We start from the raw sequence: 24,259 nt of genomic DNA, 5'->3' as shown, positions 1-24,259 counted from the left end.
GTAATCGAATCCAATCCACTACAAGAAAATGACCTTCAACACCACATTGAACCAAAAGCTTGAGAATTACCACTTGATTCTTGGATCAACTTCACCAAGACGACAGGAAATACTATCTGAAAATCTTGGGATTAGCAAGTTCACTACTGTAGCATCTAATTTCCCTGAAGATCTAGACAAGAGCCAGCTACGTCCATTGGAATATGTACAACTAACTAGTCGCAAAAAAGCCGAAGCAATATATGAAGCTCACAGAAGCACTTTCCAACAAGACGCATTGATTCTCACTTGCGATACAATAGTTACCTGTAATGGTGGGATATTTGAAAAGCCCATGACTCGTGCCGAGCAGGCCAAATTTTTTGACTATTTTGGTCTTCATAAAGATATTGAGGTCATATCAGCAGCAACTGTGATCAAGATCAAGGCTGGAAATGCTACTGAATACAAAGATCATGCAACTACCAGGCTTTCTTTTCTGAGTGGTAACGACGACATCATTCGTGCATATATTGAAAGTGGTGAGGGACTAGAAGTGGCTGGTGGATTCAAATACCAACAATTGGGCTGTTTATTATTTAATGAGATATCTGGCGACTACTACAATGTTGTTGGATTGCCTACCAATACGTATGCCCTTTTGCTGAAGGCAGTTGATTGAGACCTTTGTGTGTCGCATTTTATCATTATCGTGAACATACTGCGACACTTTTGCCTCAACTCATCGCGATAAAAATTATTTTGCTTGAAAGAAAAGAAAAAAAAATTGGAATCATTGGAATAACCCAAAATAAAAGGCGGTTATACGAATATACACCATGGCTAAGAAACAATCCACCGTTAAACAGACTTCTCTGAAGCAATCTGATGAATCAAAGGTACAAAAGAAGCAGCATGTAGCTGAACAAGCAGAAGAAAACTTGCAGTTACCATCCTCATCATCAGAAGATGAGGAAGATGATGATGAAGAGGAAAATGAACAAGAAGAACAAGTTTATGGATTATCAAGTGACGAAGACGATGACAGTGATGATCAGGAACAGTCAGAAGATGAGGAGTCAATAACACAATCCATCCAACCAAGTGCATCAGGACACAGGGTAAATAAAGTGATATCTAAAACTACGACTGCTGATTCCAGTAACAAATCGAAAACACCCAAAGCCGGTGTCATATATATAGGTCGTCTTCCCCAAGGCTTTCAAGAGCAAGAGTTGAAAACGTATTTCCAACAATTTGGTCCAATCAAACAATTGATCTTGTCGCGTAATAAAAAGACAGGTAAATCAAAACATTTTGCTTATATTGAGTTTGAATCGGTTGAGGTTGCTAAAATAGCCGCCGAAACAATGAATAATTACTTATTATTTGGACATTTGATCAAATGTGAATATGTTGAAAACCCCCACAAGGATGTTTTTAAAAATGCTAATCGTAAATTTAAGGTTGTTCCAATTCACAAGATTGTTAAAGATAAACACGATAAACCTAAAACTAAACAAGAATGGGATATTATAGTAAAGAAATTTGAAGAATCAAAAAGAAACAAGGTGGAAGAATTGAAAAGTAAGGGGATTGATTATGATTTAAGTGCATTGTTAGCGTGAACTGGGTGTGGAAAAAGTATGTGGAAAAAGTATGTGGATATGTTGGATAATTCAAGAATAAATATCCTTTTAGCAGGGATTCTGAAGATAATAATAATAAGTAAGGTTCATAAATTTCTCTTTTGATCCAAATTGGGTAAAAATATCCGTCCCCACTTTGGTTTAACGCGCAAAGAAGTGTATGAAACAATCTACGCTGAGATAGAGAGTATTAACTCCTTGGGGCGTACATATGGCCTATTGTATGTACTGTATATTTTATCACATTTAAGGAGCGGACTTTAGAGACAATTCATGCGGCACAAATGAGGGGAAGAATGAGAAATGCTCAAAAGTGGTGTCTGTGTAGTGTAGTGTAGTGTTGTGTTGTTACCACTGTGATTTTTTTTTCTTTTGCTTTTGCTTCTGCGCTAACAGAGAAAAACGCTTGTGATAATATACGAGATGCGAAGGGTAAAGGCAAGAGAAAACCTGTCATTATCAGGCCACATTCAATTTAGAAGAAAACAGAGCAAAAATAGGTCACATATGGTTATGAGTGGAAATATAATAATTAAATTGCCTTTCTATATGATTGAAAAAGGAAAATCTTCCAATAATTAACCACCAGATTGTCATACAAATGCTACCAAGTTCTTTACTAATTTCTTTTTTTTTTTACTCTTGTTGGGGCTAAACGAGGAGAATTCAAAGTTTTGATATAAAAAATTCCATTTACTTTTTATCGAATCTTTCTTTCTTAGAAGACAACAAAACTTTGCAACGACGATTGTCAATAGTATATTATAGACCACAAACGTTCATTTGACCCTCAAGGTACTTGTATAATAGAAGCTGCTAAACTACAACCAACTAGAAAATATGTCAGACACTGAATCAGCTAAGGTTTACGAATTAGATGAAATTTCCAAACACACCACCCATGATGATGTCTGGGTAGTTATCAACGGTAAAGTCTACAACGTCTCCAGCTACATAGACGAACACCCTGGTGGAGAAGAAGTCATTTTGGATGTTGCTGGAACTGATGCTACTGAAGCGTTTGAAGATATTGGACATTCAGATGAAGCACATGAAATCTTGGAACGTTTACAGATAGGTATATTGAAAGGAGGTAAGATTGTTGAACATAAAGCTAGAGAGTCATATGCTCAAGAAAGTTCAGGTGTTAATGTGCCTTTGGTTGCCGTTGTATTGTTCTTGGCCATTGCAGGTGCGTACTACTACAAGACTAACTTCTGATTTCCCCCCAACAATGATGGAGCCTGCCTTTTTTAATTTATTTTAATATACACACAACACACATTTACAAATAGTGATGATTTGGAGTGTAGGACAGACGTAGAGTGTTGCTAGTCGATGTTGTCACTTTTCTTTTTACGTCTCAAAACTGCGTGTGACATTTTAACGTCCAATAATACTCAACAAAATTATGCTTACTTTGTATGTCTCACCCAGAACAAAAATAAAAGAAAGAAAAAAAGAAGGAAACTCTCCGATTGCAAATCGGAAACATTAAGATATACGCGTAGTCTTTCTTGTATTTTGTAGACTGCTTCTTTAAGGAAACAATCATTGATAGGGAGGTTGATATCAGTACTTTTTTTGACCCTAATCCTTGTCCTGTAGGGCAAAGCTGTTCCAAAGCGAATGTAAGTATGACAGCATGTTTGCTTATCTTTTTGTTTCTCGCGAAAGAATTTAAAATTAGCGCGACACATGTTACTCAGAGCAGAACGGCCGCACCTAAACTCCACCTGAGATTTTCATAATATGCGAGACTGCAATTGTTAAAGGCCAGCGTATGAGTGCTACACTGTAAAGTGTCTTTGACCTATGCTAATTTGAGCCGCCTTTTCTTCATTTAGGAAGCCAAAGCATAAGCTAAATCATGACACATACATACAAGCACACCAATTAATTTCAATTAAGCTTTGACGTGACTGGTATGATGGAATTTCCAAAATATCCCTTGCTGAAGCTGGTTCGATGGTGAAAATCACTCAGGCATTATTAGCTTTTGTTTCTGATATGAATTTGGTAGCGACGTCAAAACACCGGTGGGGAGTGGCTAACTCCGCTGGATTGGTGTTTTTTTCGGCTTGCTATGCGACGACTCGCTCCATTCGAGACCTCGAATTCGCAACCTCAAGAGTCTGCAAACATTGGAACAACTACACATTTGATAAAACAGCCAACATAACCTATTGCAATGTCAAAGCCATCACTTTTGAAAAAACTTAACCTCAAATACCCCATTTTCCAGTCGCCAATGGCAGGTGTGTCGACTCCAGAAATGGCGTCGGCTGTGGCTGCGGCTGGTGGATTGGGTGCACTTCCCCTCGCAACATTGGATTTTACCCAAGATAGTGTTACAGCTTTTGAGAAATTGGATAAACTAGTGGAAGCGACTGGGACCAATGCCGTCAATTTGAATTTCTTTTGTCATGAGGTTGAACTGCCACCAAGTCAAGTACAAGCAGACAACTGGAAAGCATTGTACCGCAATGTCATTGCTGATGCAAAATTCAAACAAGTGATTGACTCTACAAAGTTTGCCAATGGTAACATATCATTCAAGGAAATAGAGAGGGATCAAGATAAGTTGGCAAAATTAGTTGACAAATTGAAATCAATCAAACCATCAATCATCAGTTTCCATTTTGGTATCCCGTCCAACAATATCATTGATGAATTGAAAAAGATTGCGTTGGTTTTTGCCACTGCTACATCGCTACAAGAAGCACGTCACTTGAAAAGTAATGGTATTGATGGAATCATTCTTCAAGGAATAGAGGCGGGTGGCCATCGTGGTCAATTCATTGATACTTTCCAACCACATCTAGATGAAGATCTTTCAACACAGGCACTCTTCCACAAAGTTAAACAAAGCCTAGCAAATGATGGCATCTATTTGGTGCCTGCCGGAGGAATCACGTCTCCCAATTCAGTCAAATATTATCTAAATCAAGGTGCCGATGCAGTTCAAATTGGTACTGCGTTTTTAGCAACCCCCGAATCATCATCATCCAAGTTTTTCACTAAATATCTGGGTGAAGAATCCACCGTAATGACGGCTTTAGTATCTGGTAAACCAGCTAGATGTGTAAGGACGCCTTTTATTGATGATGTCGTTCAAAAAAATCAATTCCCGTTGCTGGATTTACCACCTTATGGGTATGCATATGATGCTTATAAGAAGCTAAAGGGGGAACTTGGTGCTAATGGAGGTGCGGGTGAAGACATTGGATTCTATTTAGCTGGACAGAACCATTTTCAATTGAGGAAAGGTAAACTGACCAGTGAAGTAATGCAAGAGCTAACAAGGGAGTTAGCATAAGTGAGTGGTATAGCACATACTATATGTTGATTCTAGGGGATTGAAGTAATGCATATACGTGTTTAAAGCCTGAAAACTCCAAGTTTTTCATCGGTAATCAGCTCGATAAGTTAGTCACCACTAATGATGGTAAATTGAAAAGCATGTTGAATCTTTTAGGGCAATGGCCCAGAATAAGTACTGATACCACAGAGTTAACAAGAAATCAGAAAAGAATGAAATGTATCAGTAATACATTCAGGTCATTATGTAAGGATGTTCGGGAACATTGTCAAAAAATGTTGCCATTAATGAAAAAGGGAGGTCGGAAAGTTGGCAAGCTCTTTTGGAATTTGTCTCAAGATTGTTTCAGCCATCTCCATATTCTGATAGGGGTGTTACTTGTTTTCTATGGTTTTTTGGGAATATTGGTTTTAGTTCATGCTTATTTCGAAGAGGGGCACAGTGGCAATGAAAATACAAAAGGTTAAATGTAGTGAGAGTATGGGTTGCATCTTTATTTCTAGCCCAGGGGGGATCTTGTTGATTGCTTTATAACTCCCCGTTATGTGATATGTTTAATAGCTTGTTATATGCTGGCTTATTGTCTATATGATAAAGATCTACATCTCATTAATCTAGTTCTACCTTTACTCTATTTCTTTAAATTTCTATCACCTTTACTTTTTTCCACTAATTGATGTCTTCGCTTTCTCCTTTTCCACCTTTGATACTTGAACCAAGTACCAATACACTATGCAAACGTTAAAGGCTGTGCAGTGGAGTCCTATACAATTTCCCTCTTGATATAACTAGACTCAACAAAAGTATCATGAAGAGCCAGCCTCCGAACTGATTTATTATACTTGAACTGAAACGCGTCAAAGAAGTATTTGTCAACCTTGACATGAATGTGACAGCCATTCCTTTTAAATGGCACTACTCTTGCAACTTTCCCTAAGTCAAGAGCTAAGATCGATTTCTAAAAGGGAAAGCATTTTTTGGAGCAAAGCACCAAGATTACCAGCTGTGGTATTGGAAGAATAGTAATGCAAACTGAATAGCTGAACCTTCTTTGGAACGAATAAGTCGGTTACCCATCCGATGGGGAAATCGCTTGGGTATTTTGTGTCAACAGCCTTTCCTACACTGTTTTGAACCAAATTCAAATGTATTCTCAACTCTCTGGGTTGTAAGTAGCCGTCCACGGGTGGAAATTGACTTTTCATCTCCACAAATTCGTCAGCAGACATAACTAGCTCCAAGGATGCAATCTCAGACAACCGGATTTTACTGTTCTCCATTATACATGAACTCAATATCTCATTTTCCTTAAACCAAGAATCGAAAAACTTTATTATTTCTGTCTCCCCTTGAAACCCTGAAGGGTGCAAAATTCTCACCTTCTCTTCACCATCAAAAATATCTCACTCTAAAAAATAATTCCGTAGTTCAACAACCTGTCCAAAGCCGTAAATAGTACAGAAGTAGTATTCAGTTATCAAATGTTTAACCGCTTTAAAGTCAAATATGATATATTTTTGTAGTGCTTGGCTTCAGCAAAATGCCCAGCTTAGATAAATATTTTGTTCTCAAATTTAACAAACACTTTTTGAAGGCAAACTTCTGTTGTTTCCCATCAATATCGGTACTTGGTGCAAATTTTACCTGATAAAGTTACTTTCGCTATCCTGCAGTCAATGTTGAGCCCACACCCAAATCCTCTTTCGTCCAAAATTCTAAGCAGTTCTACCTGGGGCAACAAATTTAACCAAGGAATAATGATCTCACTGGACAAGTCTAGAAAATATCCTCTATGGAAATAATTCTAACAAGAAGCTCAATTGGTAAGTTAGAAAGAGGCATTAAGGACAGAGGAGAGCTACTTGGCAAGTTATAGCACACATCCTAGAGGCTCGGTATTTATTGTCCGTCTAAGTCCAATTTAAGGAAACACTAAGAAATTCTGACACAAAAATGCTAATTTGGCATGTGTTTATTCTATCACCGTACGGTATATTGCAGTTGTGCTGTATTGTGTCCAAGAAGGTGCGGTAAGCTTTTGACATTGCAAGGTAGATAAGTGTGCAATATGCGTCTTATAACCAAATTGACGCAGACTTTTCTTGTACAATCTCCCATTTTACATTAAACTTCATGCCAAATTATTACAAATTTTGTTTACTCAAAGAATTTGTTAAATAAGGTTCAAAATTTCAACAAACCTAAGCTTGTGTAGCACATAGAAGCTTATAATTAATTAACTGATAACCTCAACTTATGAAAAGAACATTTCAACTGTCGGTATTCAAGATTGGTTTCTTATCTCAAAATACTAATTGGGCCGTTAATTACAATGCCACAAAACATATTGACAGTTTATTTACAAAATCGCTCAATTGGGCAAAGTCAATACACACAGAAATCATTCAAAGAGGCAAAAGATGTAAATCTCATCTCAAAGAAAGTGATAAACAATAGACACAACTCAAGCAGGAAAGAAGTGAAATTTGCCGTGCGTAGAGAAGGTTAAACAGACTGACTGGATATAAAGTTGAAGCAAAAATCCTGTCCAAAACATGGGTATCCGTTGATTACACACCACTTTACCCACAGACGCAATGAAGTTTTCCCATTGTGTTTCCCTCGCTTCTTTAATAGCAACCGCTTTCTCAACCCCCATTCTCAAACGAGAAATCAACTCAACAGCATTACAGGAAGATGTCCCTGACACATCCAACAATAACATTCAAACCGCCTATGGCAAACCCTTTGCCGTATATCAACCAAAAGCTTTCATCATCTCCATGTTTGAACTTGAGAGAGACCCATGGTTGAAAGCAATGGATTTTGTTCACAACATTACAATCCCAGGTTTGTCCCCTGTATACCCAACGATTCACTGTACTACCAATTACACCATTTGTCAAGTGACCACAGGTGAAGGAGAAATTAATGCTGCTAGTTCCATCACTGCTTTGACGTTAAACCCATTATTTGATTTCACCAAGACATACTTTTTAGTTGCTGGTATTGCTGGAGGTGAACCGGAATATACAACTTTGGGAGGTGTTACATTTGCAAAATATGCAGTTCAAGTTGGGTTGGAATACCAACTTGCCTATGAAGACTATCACCAAACAAATTCTAACTGGACTTCCGGTTACGTTCCATACGGCGCCAAATCGCCACTTGAGTATCCAGGCAGCGTTTACGGAACTGAAGTATTTGAAATAAATGCTAACTTGAGAGACAGGGCGGTTGCATTAGCTTCAAACGCTACTTTAAAAAACGGCAATGAACTAAACAAGAAATTCAGAAAACTATACAATGAGACTGCTGCCCGTGGTGATGCCAAAGTTGTCAAATGTGATGTCTTAACCAGTGACAACTATTTCACTGGTAAAGTATTGAATGATTATTTCGGAAACTTGACTAAATTATTGACCAATGGCTCTGCTACTTACTGTTCAACTGCGCAAGAAGACAATGCTACATTGGAAGTGTTGACGAGGTTGGACAAATACGGATTGCTTGATTTTGAAAGAGTAATGGTTATGAGAACGATTTCCGATTTCTCAAGACCACCTGCATCCATGAGTGCATATGAATACTTTTTCAATAGAACCGATGGTGGAATACAATCAAGTTTGGATAACTTGGTCATTGCCGGTACTCCTATCTTGCAAGACATTTTACACAATTGGGAGTCTGTGTACGAAAAGGGACATAAATATTCAGCAAAGAATTATCAAGGGGACATTTATGGGACATTGGGTGGAACCCCAGATTTTGGAAAATCTTCGTTCGAAGTAGCATAGACGTTTATACCCTAAGCAGATGCTCGTTGTGTATCTTCTATATTTTAATAGTTAAGTTGATGATAATGTATGTCTCTGACTCACTTTCAGTATAAAGCTGTATTAAGGAGTGTTTAGCTCAACTAAAGCAGCCTGTAGATAATGCAGCGATAGTCTAGTTGGTGGTTGAAGCATAAAATATAGCCAGTAGCTCAGATGTCAATGGGCTTTATCAGTTTCTTGGTAGCGTTGACTTCTTTAAGAAATTCTTGATGCGCTTTTCTGGAAAAACAAAAAAAAAAAGAAATTTCTCTTTATTAAAATTTTGATTTTAATTTGTTTTTTGCATTTTGTGGCTCATAGCTCTTTTTACTCATCTTTCATCATCCATATACCAAAACGACTTTTGGATAATCTTTTATTTTCAGTCGTAGTATCTGCTTCCACTACAATTTAATCATGTCACAACCAGACAGAAGTCATCAATTCACTCATTCAAGCTCAAAAAGAAGGGCGTCTGTTGTGTACGGTTCAATTGGGAAAGGTGGTCTTTACATTCCTTCAGACTTTATTGGATCGTCATCGAATAAAACCCATCATCTACAAGAAGATAGTTTAGCAGACGAAAATGCACCTTTGCTTGACGTGCAGGGTCCACAGGCTGCTCTAGTGGAGCCTACTCCAAATCCTTTTAAAAACAGGCGAAAACTGAGCACGGTTGCTAGAGAGTTGTTAGAACAGGAACGGGAATTGTTGCACGAAAGCCATATCCCAGTCGACGACTTAAAAAGTGATGATGACGTTAGAGATGCATTTGAAGATGCCGTGCAAAACAAACAAATCGAAGTCACTACTCCGCTAATCGAATTGAAAACGTTAATCAGCTCATCCATACCGTCAGTAGTTACATTCCTATTGCAATGTTCACTTTCAACTGTTTCCGTTTTCTGTGTTGGCCATATCGGTGCGACTGAGTTGGCAGCTGTATCGATGGGTGCCATGACAGCCAATATCACAGGATATGCTACTATACAAGGTATAGCCACTGCGTTAGATACATTATGTCCACAGGCATTTGGTGCCAGGAAATACACCATGGTTGGAGAGTATTTTCAAAAATGTACCGCATTGATAGTAGTTGTCATGCTTCCAGTTTTGATTGCCTGGGTGTTTTTTGGCTACGATCTAATTTGTCTTATAGTACCAGACAAGGAGACAGCAAAATTTGCTGCAGTATATCTACAATACGTCTCCTTTGGTATTCCAGGATACATCTCATTTGAATGTGGAAAGAGGTTTTTACAGGCACAGGGGATTTATAATATTGGGGCTTATGTGTTACTCGTAGCCGCTCCGTCAAACTTGTTCATGAACTGGTACTTGGTCAAGAAGATTGGATACGTTGGTGCTCCTATTTCAGTGGCAATAAACTATTGGTTAATGGCAATCGGATTGTATGTTTTGACTGTATTTTACATCAAAGCAGAAGACACCCCCAATGGCTTCCATCCATTGAGGTGTTGGGGTGGACTCGATATCAAGAAAGCTTTCAAAGGATGGGGGAGATTGATCTCGTTAGCTATTCCCGGTCTTGTCATGTTGGAGGCAGAATTTCTCGCATTTGAAATATTAACATTGTTGGCATCGTACATCGATACCAAGTCCTTGGCGGCGCAATCTATCGGAACAACAATGGCGTCATTAACCTACCAAGTGCCTTTTGCTATTGGAATTGCATCGTCATCAAGAATTGCCAACTTTTTAGGAGCCGGATTAGCTGAATCTGCCAAAGTTACCACTAAAGTGTCACTCTCATTTGGATTGGTAATTTCGTTATTAAATTTCCTTGCTTTATACTGTTTCCAAAGACCAATCGCTGAAGCCTTTACTAAAGACCAGGATGTTATTAACATTGTTCTCAACGTCATGTGGCTTATCGCATTGATGCAGATCTCCGATGCCATGAATGCAAATTCGGCTGGTTGCTTAAGAGGACAGGGACAGACCAAAATTGGGGGTATTGTCAATTTGGTTTCGTACTATGTTGTTGGTCTCCCCTTGTCAATATATCTTTCATTCTATTCCCCATGGAAAGGGTCATTGAATGGGTTGTGGATTGGAAGTACAGTTGCATTAACAATCATTGGTGTGGTGCAAAGTTACTATGCTTTGGCAGCAAACTTTAACCACCTATGTGAAGAGGCAAGAAAGAGAACATCAGCACAAGAGGTTTAACTTTATTTCTATAGACTAAATATACAAACTAAAATGCATCCACCATTAACCCATCTTTCTTTGGTACATCGCCAGCAGTTGCTCTTGGCTTACCTGCTAACAATTCTCTTCTTATTTCGGGCCCTATAGCGTGATGGAATCTCTGCCTAACTGTTTCAAGCAAGAAATCTCTTTGATCATCAGTAATGTCGTTCTTGTAACGTTGTGCAAAGGATAGGAACGCCTTATGCCACACAACCGGCAACTGCGGTCCTTTCTTATCCTCCGAAGTTTCATCGATTTGCATTTGGTCTTGTGCTGCATTTCTAAATCGCATAAAATAGAAAACCAACTCATCCAAAGTTTGATATGGGAGAGCGTACTTCTTTTCAATCAACACTCTAATGAATACTGTAGTAGCCGGACTGAAATCCCTTTGTAGCAACTGAGCTAATGCAACTGAAGAGTGCAACACAGGCACGGAAACTTTTGTCAACACCGAAGCCGCAATGGTTGCTTCACGAACTGAACAATATCCATCCACTAATGGCAATAAAAACCCTTTGAAGAATGCACCTGGTTTATACAATGATTTTTTCAATGCACGATAAATGTGATAGTTCAATGAATGATCATCCGAGTCCTCAATCGATGTTCTAAATTTCTCCAAAAGCACCGATTCGACAAATTTTTGCGCCTCATTGGCGGTTAAATTGGACACAAATAACTTGGTTGCTTCATAAGTAGCATGAGGAGTCCATTTTTCGGGATTAGTCACGTACAACACATCCTGCCAATTTTTCAAACTGGGCAAGATTTTGAATAATTTGGGCAACTTTCCGTGTGTGTATGTTGATAATATCTGACCAATTTTCTCATACGCCATAATGACTTTTGGGGGTAGTAAAACGGCATCTTCGGGTCTTTCTCCCCCTTGTGGATGGTGTTGCTGGTGCTGGTGCTGTTGCAGTTCTTTTTCTTGGATCTTGGCAAGAATCTTATCGGCCAAGTTTATACTCTGTCCGTTTGCAGATGGCCCATTGTTTTGAAAGTATTTATTGAATAGTTCAGCATCTTTTTCATCAACTTCAATCTCTTCCTCGTCATAAATGACTTCCTCCTCTTCTCCTTCCTCTTCGAAATCGGAGTATTGCTGATCATCCTCCTCTTCCTCATCGCTACTCGCATCTTCTTGCTGTTTGAATGCTTGGGCAAAACTTGGTACCTGCGCTTCTTCTTCATCTCTTAATTCATCCTGTTGCTCTTTTGCCAACTGCAAGATCTTTCTCGAACTAACCGCATCCAAGTACCCTTCCTCATCGTTGTCTTTGGCTTCATTGGTGGTGGACTTTCTTTTCTTTGCAACTGCTGATCTAGGTGTTGTCCTTAAATTACCTCCTTGAGAGGAGATATCTTTCAAAAGAGGATTGTGACGTTGCTTGAGCTTGTCATTAGCGGATATTTTCCCCATCTCTTGCGTAAACTTGGCTAGGTGATGTCTCTATGGTCTGACGGTTTACTTTTACAAAAGAAAAAGAAAAAAAAAATATCATCATCTCATCGTACATTATTGCATATACATCACGAATCATACGAAATCTTGACAAACAAGGATGAGTACACCAACTGTTCACCAAGTAAATCGTTGAGGTACAAATACCTATAGCCTTGCTTCAAGTAGCTCAATTTGGCAACTAGTAAACCTAACGGTGCAACATCGTCCATTTTGTCTACATTGGGCACCGAATTGACCACAAATTTAACAAAAACCAAATCGAGAGACCCCGTAATGGATCCACTAAACGTTTCATTCCATATAGGATTAAATCCATTATCGGCGATAGCCTTGGTCCTTCCAAGTTCCATCGACGGCGAGTCCCAATTGACTTTATCAGCGCCGATAATTTCACACGTCACAAAGGGACTAATGATATCATCAGTGTCTTTTGGCTTCAGCAATTGATGGGCACTGATTATGCTTATACTAAATCTGATTGTCTTGGAAGCAGGCTGGAACATTTTGAAAAATTTCGAACTCTTAATTATCGGTTTCCGTAAATGTGCTGGCTTTAAAACATAACCTTTTTTATCGACACCTTCAAACGTTGCCTCATTTAGTTGTTGGCCAAGGTCATATGTTTGCCAATTTGTAGCCACCATTTGGACCCCATGTTGCCAATACTTTATGGGGTTGAAATTCGTAGATGTGACTCTGTATCCTGATGGATAAACACGCACAAAATACTTTCTATTGTGTTTATCCAACGATGTTTTCTTTATCTCATCCTTCATCATCTTGTTGATTGCCTTTTCACTAAGGGAAAAGCAGTGATTGTATATCTTTGACTCTGGCAATGAAAAGTTACGAAACTTGATACCTTGCAAGTACACCCCCAACTCACTAACTTGATCAATCACTTTGGGCGCTTTTGGTTTCCTTCTTAAACTGAACGTTTTCCCAGTCAGCTTGTTTGCACCGTTGTCTTCGGAAAACGAAGTTGTGGTTGTAGACGTTGTGAAGCTGCCTTCATCAGTTTCAATCAAATGCTTAAACGGACTTGTCTTTTTCGCCTTGATTAAAAACTTGTACTTGAGTCTTTCTGGCGATGGCAAAGTAGAAGTATCATCAATAGTAGATGTCACCATACTATCACCCAAAGTGTCTTTTAAGATCCTAACAACCTTCATCTGACTCAGGGCAGAGCAGTTTATTTCCAAACTGAGAATCAACGGATACGGCGATGTGATAAAAGCAAACTTTTGAACTGTCTTTACCACATTGGCAAACTTTATTGGTTTGGTGAATGTCCTGCCATGGTTCACTATTGGCTCCTGGTCAGTAGCATTAGAATCTTCTTCATTCGGACCATCCCAAATATCAATCTCGATACATCGGCAGCCTCTCTGCAACGCTCTCACGTAGCCGTCTATTGATGAATCGCCTCCCACTTGTCTGCCAGTCAAGTAGGTGTTATGAGATGAGGAAATGTAATAATCCGTCAAAGGATATGTATAGTAATTGTCTGTCTCAATATTCAATATTGGATTTGCAAAGCTTGACATGAGGTAAGCATTAAGGTCATCGGCAGACCAATGCCCACCATTGGTCAAGAACTGCTCAAAAATGAAATTGATTTGGCTTCTATCCTGTTTTTCACGCTGGACTGCCAAGTAGAACCTTTCAAAATCCAATCTGCTCATTCCTTGCGAAACATCTATGCAACAATGCTTCCAGATTGCTAAAACGTCATCTCTTTTCTTTAGTATGGATATAAATTCCTTGAATTGCTCAAAGTTGAGACCCTTTTCTTTCAGATCCACCGCCAAATCACCATATGCTTCAAACACGCTATTGAATATATTCTCCAAATGCAGCTTATTGATACTGATACCCAACCTTCTTGCATACTTTAAAATATCATTAAAAGTGAGGTACTCCTTGGTGAGTTGTTTCTGCTGCACATGGATTTCTCGATTTAGAATCATCTTCATATGCGCCTCATCCAATTCGTTCAAGTCAACTAAAAACTCAGTGGCAAGGTGATGTCGCAAATCTTTCATAGTGGTGATGGCCATGTTCAACCGTTTAAAATTGTGCTCTGTATCAGCAATCAAATGTAGCATTTTTAAATTGCCCTTTTTGCGATTAAAGTACACCAACGTTATCCACCTAGTTTCAAACTCCTTTGAGATTCGTAGCTCCTCGCGATAATTTGAACCCTTTTCATGTGTGTATACAAATTTAATATCGTCAACTGTAAAATCGTGAACTCGCTGATTTGATCCGTGTATTGATAATCGTTTATTGCCCAGAGTGGTTGGGTTAGGAGCCAATTTCCATAGGAAGGAGAAATTCACTAAATCAATAAATAGTAGGATCCTCTTTTTCGATTTGTGTGACACTTTTAATAACGGTAGACCATCGGTATGGAATATACTGGGTATCCTCAACTGATCGATTGATTTTGATATGTTTGACTCTGACTCGAAAGTTTTCGCGTCGTCTTCATTTGCTACAATTGGGGGTTCACTCAGGGGTTCTTTTGCTATTACGGGATTTGCAACTGATGATATTGAATTAGACGAACCAATACTATCGTTTGACTTGTTGCCACTTAAAACGCGTTTGATTATATTCTTACCACTGACACTCTTGATCATAGGCTCACTATCATTGGACCTTAAGTGACTGAATATGCTCGGCAAGTCAGATATAATGGGTGATGATATTCTACGTAATAAACCCGGCGTGGAGTCGGAAAATGTATTGGTGGCACTGTTGGCTTCATCTCCACTATCGATGGATCGCACTTGATGTAACTCACTGGCTAAGCTCATGCCTCTTCATTTTTTAAACCTTAGCGCTTCCTATGGAAAAACTAGAAATTCCTTCTGCTTTGGTTGATCTAGTGAGCAAATGGCGTTGTTACCCAACTGTTAGCGATATCGTTTGATGAGAGGGATGTATACTGAGAAGTGGTCCGAAGTGACACACAAAAATACAGCCTTCTTCAGTCGTGTACATTAGGTCAGGGTGTGAGTTAGTCACGTGTATGAATTCTGAATACACACCATTATTACTGTCCATAGTAATTCCTGGGAGTAGTATATGGTAACTACAGTATAAAAGAGTTGCATGACTTGAGCCATTCAAGTTGGTTATATCTCTGAGAATTTACAATTTCATGTGTGTGAAACTTTGGTTGCAAAATTTGGATAAATACCTAACTCAATGCAAAGAACCCAATTATCCAAGCTACAAAATTCAGATTTACCTAATCCAAAAGAGGGTCAGTCTTGAAAATAAATAATCTAGTGACATATATAAGATTTAGTAACAATATCTAATGTCCTGGCCTACAAACAATGACACAATCTCTAAACTTCTTTTCCCGCCAATAGCAACGATTATACTTGTGTTGAATTGAGTTGAAGTATTTTTTATCTACCTTGATTTGGATATTAGCCTTGCTATTTTCGAGTTGTCGTGGGAGATGACTAAAGTTCAAGTTTCCAAACCCCAAGTTCAATGACTTTAAATGCGGCATCTTCTCAATCCAATCATTCAAGTAGCCAATAGAAGTACTTTTGTTGTAATAATGGAGAGAAAACTCCTCCACCAGTTGTAAATTGAAAATGCTAGTGATCCATTCAATAGGGAATTTTTGGGGATAGGTGCGATTATTTTCCAAATTCAAGTATATATGTAGTGTGGTGGGGGCAATTTTATGACATTCGCCAGTGATTTCCTTCAACACATCTTTGAGTTTGAGAAAGTTTTGTACAGTCATGTCAAACTCAACGTGCTTCAAGTTGGACACAAATTCCTCCCTCAAATGGTGAAAAAGTTTCCTGGATTTTTGCATAGGTAGACAAAATGAGCCCAATATCAAGCAATTTAATTGAATTTCAGTGCAAGGGTCCAACTCGATTCCATCTGTAAACACAACATCTTGCAAATGTCTCGAATGACAGCTTTGAACTTTGGCAAATGCAAACCACAAGTATTCATCGTGGTCCAAATCGCCAGTCCAAATCTTTAAACATCTGACAAAATCAGGATACTCGTATATGGTGTCTTCAATAGTATTGTGATCGAATATGATGTAATCTTTGAGGTACTTTGAGTCAACTGGCGTGCCAAAGTTGACGTATATCAACTTGCCATACTTTAATTCCAAATCAAATTTATGCCCACATCGAGCATTTCCTATGCCACTCTCCGCCAACAATCGAAATCGCCTTTTAGGCTCCATAAAGTTGAGCCATGGTATAGATATTTCCAAAGGTTGGTTTAGTAGACACTCATCAATGGGAAGTACACGAAGGAGTAGCTCTAGTGGCAAGTCTTGAAGCTGGAGTGACTTATCTTTCATGATGACTGAATGTCAATAAGATCAGTAACATTCACGATTATAGGAGAATCAGTCATTTGTGATAAGGTGATAAAGTTATAAATATATAAGAGCGGAGAAAGAGAAATATAGAGCAAAGCAAAGCAAAGCAAACAAAGCGTTTTAAGCAATTGTTTGTTCAATTGTTTGTTCAATTGTTTGTGTTTGTTGTCTTTTTTGCTTTTTGCTTTTTTCTCCACATTTCAAAAACCTGCCACCACCACCACCATAATGAACTTCTTTTACTATTTTTATTGTTAATTTGATGAAACGTTTCATATTCCTGTTCTTGTCCATCTTCTTCTTCTTCGCCATCCTTATTTCAATCTGAACTTTAGTGGATTAGTCAGCAGAGAGATTATAATTATCTCTCCGCTGATTGGGAAACGTATCTACATTTGAGGGGAAAAAAATATCAAGTGCTTAAAACCTAAACTCTCCACAACTTTCCCCTCTTTCTTTATATTTATTCTGATCCTATCTATATTTAACAGCAAATTTTTGGAGATCTCAACAAAGGTTATATATTGAAATGACGCAAGATAATGCAAGTGTCAGGAGAAGAGGGACAAAGCGATATTGTGACAAAAAAGTCTACCTACCACAGTGTGGAACTCTACAACTAGAATTATACACTCCGATCCTTGTCAGAGCGTTAAATCAATCGACAGTGTAAGAATATTTGGATAACTGCGTGGTCACCTTTTCTCGTAAAACAGAGAGTGGTGTGGTAATACTATTACGAAAATATTGTCACAGCCTTGTTTTCTTTATATTGAGTGTTGGCTATCCTTAAACAAATCGTCTGTTAACAAATATAGCTCCATCATTTTCAAGATCTACCTGCCATACACCACGATGATAACGATACTTAATGCGATTGTAGCATTCCATTCATACTTTGATCTGTGCCTTTGCTCTTGTATTGCGGAGATAGGGCGATGCACAGATACCAAGGTTGTTTCTGGGGCAAAGTAACGCAAAGCAAAAACTTGAAGCCTTGAAAAGTCGAACAAATAATCTATCCATGCTTTAGGAAATGCTTTTGGATACGGCCAGGGAATGGAGTGGATTTTCCCGTCAATATTCTGAGGTGCAAATCTTAGATAAATATGTAAAATGGTAGGTGAAAGCTTTAACCCGCCTTTAAAATCCCTCATATTCTTTGTAAACTGAAGATATTGACCTACAGTTAAACTAATGGTAATACTATACAAGTTTCTGACCAAATCGTAATCAGATTCTGATTTCCAGTATAGTTGCGTATTCAATCTTTTTATTCCTTGATATGGGTCTTCTCTATATGCTCCATAGGGAAGATCAATTAGAGCTGCTTTTTTAAGTCTCGAATACCCTGGCATAAAACCGATATCTGGAAACTGCAAATAGTGCATTTTATCAAACTTCCCCGTCCAGTACTTCAACAACTTGTAACCAGTAAGAAATGTTGTTATTTCTGAATCATAATAAGAATAAAGTTGAGAGCACTTCCCAAATTTGCATTTCAAATGATGATTAATTACAAGTTTAAGGTCTTTCAAGTCGATGATTATATATTTCGTGTAAAACTTGGAGTCAAGTTTGTTGCCAGCATTGATATATACCAGATCTTCATACACACTTTTAAAATACTGATATTTACCTAACTGGCAAGTAACCTGGTAGGCTTTTTTTAATGGAGGTAGCTTGAACAAGCTATATTCGGCCAATGAAACTATTTTCCTTAAAACTTCAAATGGTAAATCGCTGAGATGCATTATGCGGGTAATAATTACTTCAACTTCAAAGTGTACGTTATTGGGCGAGCTTTGGTTACTATGTTACATAGAGGGAAATTTCTACCACACTTCAATCTCTTTTTGTGTGGGCAAGAGTTTTGGGTATCTATATCTTCAAACTAGGAAATAACAAAGGAGTAACGAACTGGCTATGTACTTCGACAATACACCACCGCCGTTCAAATAGCAGTATTCGTTTAACTTAGATAGGTAGTTATAATTCCAAGTGCTACAAAGTTAATGACTTGGACTATTATTGTTCAAGTATTTGCTTCTAAAGTTGTGCAAAATGTATCGCCTATTTTGCACCAGGTGGTCATCAGTATAATAAATTGAAAGTAAAAATCAAATTGCTTCAATTGAAACATAGAGTCAAAATAGTCAAACCATGCCGTTAGATTCAAGCTGTGCTAAATGATTCAAACCTAGACTTTTCGTGTTTGCTGTTGCTTTAGTTATTTGCAACTATCTTTTTGTTTATGCAACCACATCATATTTAGAACAAAAGCTCCATGTAAAAATGCATTGAGACACAAATTATCATGTGTGTAGACAGCCCCCAAATACACAAGTATAGGCTTTACTAACTGATATGTGCTGTTGTTGCGTTCTAGGCTACCCAGAAGCAAAACCAGAGAAGAATTGTGGAAATTTGGTAAAGCAAAAATTGCGTCGCGTCTCAATTGGACGCGCGTTGAATATATTGAACAGTGTAATCAGTTTATGTTGATCATGAGGAGAAACATAGGTAACTCTTTTCAGATCACGGCTCAATTGATGATTGAAGAACTCGAGAGAACTGTATATTGTAACTACAGTGGCAATGACACCAAGTTTTTAAATTACAACATGAACGAGTGATGTGGAGAACAAATTTGAAAAGTCAATTTCACTGCAGTTGAGTAAAGCTGCCACCTTCACCTTCTTCTTTACTAGGATCTACAGCAGAGTCTTATTGAACTGAATAAAATAATATTACAAATAAATCCACCTAGAAAAAGTTTAAAAAAACAAAAGAAAACCTAAATCATCTTTTCATCTTCATCTTCATTGTAACTACAATCAAATTCCTCCATTTGTTCACCACCAATACCAAAGTAATTCTCCTGCTCAACTGGGTATTGATGAGTCATATCATTGGCACTTGAAAATGATACAGCATCATCGTTTTGGTGACGACCGTATCCATCAACGACATATCCTTCAACTTCATTACTCGGGCTCAAGGTAAACCGTGATGACGAATTGGCTGTAGTAGCAGGATTGTTGTGATCATGTGACTGATTGGTATTTCGATGGTATAACGACTGTGGCGTATCGGGTGTTTGATACAACTTCTCCACCGTTTCCGACTTGAACGAATACTCTTCAAAATTACAATCTTCAAATTTAGTTATAGTTTCGTTAGTTTTAGGATCAGTGTATTCTCGTATCGACCCCCATGGCGATATTTTAACTATGCCCCCATCTGGGTGGATGAATTGAGGCCATTCAGTAGTGGAATTTATGGCTTCTTCTTGCGTCATATTCTTGAATCGTTGTTGATTAACTTCAAAGTCGTCATTTCTTCGTTTATTGTGCTGGGAGTCGGGCTGGAGTTGTTGTGGGAAAGATTGTGGCTGTGGAGGTGGCGTTATTTCAGTTGTGGTAGTACTAGTAGGGAAGTTCATTACTTGTGATGTATATGCCAAAAATAAAAGAAAATGGGGTTCTGCTTTAAGGTGCTTTTGGTTGTGAAAAAAAAAAAGAAGAAAGGGAAGAGAGAATTTTGGAAAGAATCTCTCGCGCAAGAAGTGGTTAAAGAAATTTCAAGTTTTTGTCTTGTCTTCTGTCTTTTTTTTTTATCAGCCATGTACTGCATATAATGTATACTGGCTATTATTACCTTTTAAAAACCAACTACAAAGGTCTAGATTAATTCCAGTCGGTAGCGTTTAATTTCTTTTTCTTCGCGGAGTGTCGTAAATAGTTGCGACATATTAATTTATACGACACACAAGTCACATGACTTCATTAAGTCGTGTATATTCACCCAATTTATTATTACTATGCTTAAAAAGAAGTGTAGCCAATAAAATAAATTTATTTAGTAAACACACACAAATTTTTTTTTATGATTCAATTGGTAGTGATATATCTCTTTTTAACGAAGGGCCATTTTTTTAACAAAGAAACGAAAATTATTCAATTAGGAGATTGACCATTTGGCAACAACAACAATAGTAGCAGCAGCAAAGGTATATATACTCGCCTCTTGGATTAGCTTTATATTTATTGCATCACACCACATATTCCACCCCTCGCATCATTCATACCTAAACATAGCACACTATTCACAATCATGTTGAGGGCATCAAGAGTATCCAACTCCATCAAACAAGTCAAGCAGTCGCTATCATGTATAAGGTACTATGCCCAAACACCAACGCCATTACCTACCAACACTCCCAACAAGCAGCCAACCACTGCCAATGCCGTTACTCCATTGGGAAGAAAAGTCCAGAAATACTCTGATCCACCAGGAATGTTTGGCAAGACCACATTTACTGAAGTTATGGATGAGACCAATATGATGTGGGATAAATCCGATGATCCTGATCAAATTTCGAAACAAAACACCAAGATTCGTCATTTCACTATAAATTTTGGTCCTCAACATCCAGCAGCTCACGGTGTGTTGCGTTTGATTTTGGAATTGCATGGTGAAGAAATTATTCGTAGTGATCCTCACGTTGGATTATTGCACCGAGGCACTGAAAAATTAATTGAAACAAAGACTTATATGCAAGCATTGCCCTATTTCGATAGATTGGATTATGTTTCCATGATGACTAATGAACAAGTGTTTGCATTGGCAGTTGAAAAATTGTTGAATCTTGAAGTTCCATTAAGAGCCAAGTATATTCGTACCTTGTTTGGAGAAATCACGAGAGTTTTAAACCATTGTATGTCAGTATTGACCCATATTATGGATGTTGGTGGATTAACTCCATTCTTGTGGGGGTTCGAAGAGCGTGAAAAGTTGATGGAGTTTTATGAACGTGTTTCGGGTGCTAGATTGCATAGTGCCTATGTGAGACCAGGAGGTGTGTCACAAGATTTACCTGCTGGGTTGTTGGATGATATATACATGTGGGCCACTCAATTTGGAGATCGTATTGATGAAATTGAAGAATTGTGTACTGATAACCGTATTTGGAAGGAACGTACTATAAATGTTGGTACCGTTACTGCTGACGATGCCTTGAATTATTCTTGTTCAGGAGTAATGTTGCGAGGTTCAGGAATCCCCTTTGATGTACGTAAATCACAACCATATGATGCTTACGATTTGGTTGACTTTGACATTGCCGTTGGGTTAAATGGTGATTGTTATGATCGTTATTTAATCCGTATGTCGGAATTTCGTCAATCATTGAGAATCATTTTCCAATGTATAAATGATATGCCTCAAGGACCAGTTAAAGTTGAAGATTATAATGTGTCGCCACCACCAAGAAGCTTAATGAAGGAAGATATGGAAGCTTTGATTCATCATTTCCTTTTGTTTACGAAGGGGTATGCTGTACCTCAAGGTGAAACTTATACTGCTATTGAAGCACCAAAGGGAGAAATGGCCGTTTATGTCGTTAGTGATGGAAGTGAAAGACCATACAGATGTAAGATCAGAGCTCCTGGATTTGCTCACTTGGGTGCATTTGATCACATTGCTAGAGGTAATCTTTTAGCTGATGCCGTGGCTATTATTGGTACTATGGATTTAGTGTTTGGTGAAGTTGATCGTTAGATAAGAACTAAAGCGGGGAAGGAGATAGATGAGGAGTGAAGTTGGTGTATAATGTACAGTAATAAAAAAAATAAAAAGAGACCAAGGAATATATATGTATTGTAAGGTATCTAGAATATGATTTTATAAAGAATATATAATGAAGTACCAGCGCCCAAGGCAGTAAATAATTTGGCAACTCCACCTTGATCGTCATTATCATTGGTGGAATTGTATCCATAGTTTGATGTTTTGGGTTTCTGATACAAGTTTTGATATGTGGCTGCACCTTGATAATTTGTACTTTGACCGTACTTGACGTTATGGGTATATTTAGGAGCACCATAGTTGGTTCTATATCCACTAGCATTTGGTCCTCCGGTGCTGCTAGAGGTGGGTCCCCCATTGGTACCAGCACTACCAGCACTACCAGCACTAGCACTACCATAACCACCACTACTAGGTACCTCTCCATTACCGCCTGACTCATACCCCGGTTTAATCATCTTCACATGACGTAACAAATGTTTAGTTTTCAATTCTTCAGAAATATGTTCGCCTGAACTTTGCAATTGACTCAAAATCCGATCTCTCGTAGCTGGATCCATATATTTATCAATAATGCGTTGTTCAAATCGCAAATTTCGATTTAAATGCTTATCATAATCGAAATGAGGTACATCATACTTATCACCATGGTTTATATGCTCACCGGAAAACCGCAGTTGGTTTGCACCTGTTGATCCACTATGTTGGTATTTGACTTTATGTCGTTTAGTGTTTAACCCCGAGGCTGAATATGTTGATTTTCCACTACGGGAATAATATTTGGCTTCACCGTAGTATTTGTTGTATTCATTTGATCGGCGGTTGGAGTTAGAGGAGGAGAAACCACCTCCGGTGCTTGATGATTGATCATAGGCTCGTTTCTTTTTGATATCTTTAAGTGTATCGTAAGCATTAACCATGGCTACGTATTTTGAATTATTCTCTTGCTTGGCTTCTGCATCCAAGTGCTGGTTTAAATCAGGATGGTATTTCTTGGATAGTTTCTTGAATTGTAGTTTGATTTCTTTGATTGTGGCATTTGTGGGTAGTTCTAGTAGTTGGTAGTAGTTTTGATTAGCAAAGGAAGATGGGGACGAGGAAGTGGCAAATAGTCGAATTGATTGATATATCATAATGGGGGAGGAGGACACGACAGCAATGTTGATTTTCTTTGGATAGAAATAGAATATATATATATTAGTGTGGGGTTTGTAGTGTATTTAGTGACGTGAGTAGTGGGTTCTCTTGATCGTTGAATCTGTTATCGATCTGTATGTTTGATGGCTGTAGTGTAAGATGCAAAAGTGTGAAATATATGTTGTGTGTGCGATTATCGGAATTTATCAAAAAGCGTCACCAAATAGAAATAAACGATTAGTTGGTAGAGCCACATAAGATACGTATGTACTGTTGCTACTAGACGAGCAGAGAAGAAGTATACTACTTTTTCCAATGAGTAGACATAATCGTCTATAACGAGCAGTTATAACTTTCAGTTGATTGCACTGTGTAAATTGTAATTGCTAACTCAGAGGGAGGTCTAGATTTTCACTGTGCTGTAAATGATTTAATGTCGTGTGTTAAAGTTTTAGGACATATCCCATTCTGATGAGCAACTTGCTTTTTTGCAATCAAAAAGTTAGAATAGTAGGAAGTAGTTATTCTATAATTTGAGATGAAGTAACAAGTATCTAGTCACTACAATGGTAAACATATCAATATCTTTGAACTGTGTATGTGTGTGTGTGTGTGTGTAACTCTTGCTATATCTATTCTGTACCAGATACTTAGGAAAGATCTTGTAGGTTAAGGGGTATCTAAGCTAGTGTAAAG

General features: G+C 38.1%; 14 protein-coding genes across 14 annotated transcripts; 7 read left to right on the top strand and 7 right to left on the bottom strand. All coding sequences in view use genetic code 12, as the record gives it.

The window, feature by feature from the left end:
• Positions 1-28: 28 nt before the first annotated feature.
• Positions 29-661, top strand: CANMA_000771 (nucleotide diphosphatase; the record flags this gene model as incomplete). The annotated part of the gene is made up of 1 exon (XM_051818159.1): positions 29-661. One exon carries the CDS (start codon positions 29-31, stop codon positions 659-661), a length of 633 nt encoding a protein of 210 aa, XP_051673586.1.
• Positions 662-818: 157 nt separating this feature from the next.
• Positions 819-1,607, top strand: NOP15 (rRNA-binding ribosome biosynthesis protein; the record flags this gene model as incomplete). The annotated part of the gene is made up of 1 exon (XM_051818158.1): positions 819-1,607. The coding sequence occupies one exon, from the start codon at positions 819-821 to the stop codon at positions 1,605-1,607; it is 789 nt and encodes a 262-aa protein (XP_051673585.1).
• Positions 1,608-2,468: 861 nt separating this feature from the next.
• On the top strand, positions 2,469-2,849 carry CYB5 (Cyb5p; the record flags this gene model as incomplete). Its single annotated transcript, XM_051818156.1, has 1 exon — positions 2,469-2,849. The coding sequence occupies one exon, from the start codon at positions 2,469-2,471 to the stop codon at positions 2,847-2,849; it is 381 nt and encodes a 126-aa protein (XP_051673584.1).
• A 970-nt stretch (positions 2,850-3,819) lies between these two features.
• CANMA_000768 (putative nitronate monooxygenase) lies at positions 3,820-4,947 on the top strand (the record flags this gene model as incomplete). Its single annotated transcript, XM_051818155.1, has 1 exon — positions 3,820-4,947. One exon carries the CDS (start codon positions 3,820-3,822, stop codon positions 4,945-4,947), a length of 1,128 nt encoding a protein of 375 aa, XP_051673583.1.
• A 941-nt stretch (positions 4,948-5,888) lies between these two features.
• Positions 5,889-6,995, bottom strand: CANMA_000767 (uncharacterized protein; the record flags this gene model as incomplete). The annotated part of the gene is made up of 2 exons (XM_051818154.1): positions 5,889-6,352; positions 6,935-6,995. 2 exons carry the CDS (start codon positions 6,993-6,995, stop codon positions 5,889-5,891), a joined length of 525 nt encoding a protein of 174 aa, XP_051673582.1.
• A 552-nt stretch (positions 6,996-7,547) lies between these two features.
• On the top strand, positions 7,548-8,747 carry CANMA_000766 (purine-nucleoside phosphorylase; the record flags this gene model as incomplete). Its single annotated transcript, XM_051818153.1, has 1 exon — positions 7,548-8,747. One exon carries the CDS (start codon positions 7,548-7,550, stop codon positions 8,745-8,747), a length of 1,200 nt encoding a protein of 399 aa, XP_051673581.1.
• A 438-nt stretch (positions 8,748-9,185) lies between these two features.
• On the top strand, positions 9,186-10,961 carry CANMA_000765 (uncharacterized protein; the record flags this gene model as incomplete). Its single annotated transcript, XM_051818152.1, has 1 exon — positions 9,186-10,961. The coding sequence occupies one exon, from the start codon at positions 9,186-9,188 to the stop codon at positions 10,959-10,961; it is 1,776 nt and encodes a 591-aa protein (XP_051673580.1).
• Positions 10,962-10,989: 28 nt separating this feature from the next.
• Positions 10,990-12,411, bottom strand: ENP1 (snoRNA-binding rRNA-processing protein; the record flags this gene model as incomplete). Its single annotated transcript, XM_051818151.1, has 1 exon — positions 10,990-12,411. One exon carries the CDS (start codon positions 12,409-12,411, stop codon positions 10,990-10,992), a length of 1,422 nt encoding a protein of 473 aa, XP_051673579.1.
• A 110-nt stretch (positions 12,412-12,521) lies between these two features.
• Positions 12,522-15,278, bottom strand: PLC1 (phosphatidylinositol phospholipase C; the record flags this gene model as incomplete). Its single annotated transcript, XM_051818150.1, has 1 exon — positions 12,522-15,278. One exon carries the CDS (start codon positions 15,276-15,278, stop codon positions 12,522-12,524), a length of 2,757 nt encoding a protein of 918 aa, XP_051673578.1.
• A 506-nt stretch (positions 15,279-15,784) lies between these two features.
• Positions 15,785-16,816, bottom strand: CANMA_000762 (uncharacterized protein; the record flags this gene model as incomplete). The annotated part of the gene is made up of 1 exon (XM_051818149.1): positions 15,785-16,816. The coding sequence occupies one exon, from the start codon at positions 16,814-16,816 to the stop codon at positions 15,785-15,787; it is 1,032 nt and encodes a 343-aa protein (XP_051673577.1).
• Positions 16,817-17,673: 857 nt separating this feature from the next.
• On the bottom strand, positions 17,674-18,591 carry CANMA_000761 (uncharacterized protein; the record flags this gene model as incomplete). Its single annotated transcript, XM_051818148.1, has 1 exon — positions 17,674-18,591. The coding sequence occupies one exon, from the start codon at positions 18,589-18,591 to the stop codon at positions 17,674-17,676; it is 918 nt and encodes a 305-aa protein (XP_051673576.1).
• Positions 18,592-19,634: 1,043 nt separating this feature from the next.
• Positions 19,635-20,282, bottom strand: CANMA_000760 (uncharacterized protein; the record flags this gene model as incomplete). Its single annotated transcript, XM_051818147.1, has 1 exon — positions 19,635-20,282. The coding sequence occupies one exon, from the start codon at positions 20,280-20,282 to the stop codon at positions 19,635-19,637; it is 648 nt and encodes a 215-aa protein (XP_051673575.1).
• A 671-nt stretch (positions 20,283-20,953) lies between these two features.
• NUC2 (Nuc2p) lies at positions 20,954-22,399 on the top strand (the record flags this gene model as incomplete). The annotated part of the gene is made up of 1 exon (XM_051818145.1): positions 20,954-22,399. The coding sequence occupies one exon, from the start codon at positions 20,954-20,956 to the stop codon at positions 22,397-22,399; it is 1,446 nt and encodes a 481-aa protein (XP_051673574.1).
• A 110-nt stretch (positions 22,400-22,509) lies between these two features.
• Positions 22,510-23,559, bottom strand: CANMA_000758 (uncharacterized protein; the record flags this gene model as incomplete). Its single annotated transcript, XM_051818144.1, has 1 exon — positions 22,510-23,559. The coding sequence occupies one exon, from the start codon at positions 23,557-23,559 to the stop codon at positions 22,510-22,512; it is 1,050 nt and encodes a 349-aa protein (XP_051673573.1).
• Between the last annotated feature and the right edge of the window lie 700 nt (positions 23,560-24,259).

This window comes from Candida margitis, assembly GCF_024628925.1.
Source record: "Candida margitis strain CBS 14175 chromosome Unknown scaffold8, whole genome shotgun sequence".
In the NCBI taxonomy this organism is placed as follows: domain Eukaryota; kingdom Fungi; phylum Ascomycota; class Pichiomycetes; order Serinales; family Debaryomycetaceae; genus Lodderomyces; species Lodderomyces margitis.
Note: the sequence above shows the minus strand (reverse complement) of the source record. Positions and strands in the feature narration are given on the sequence as shown.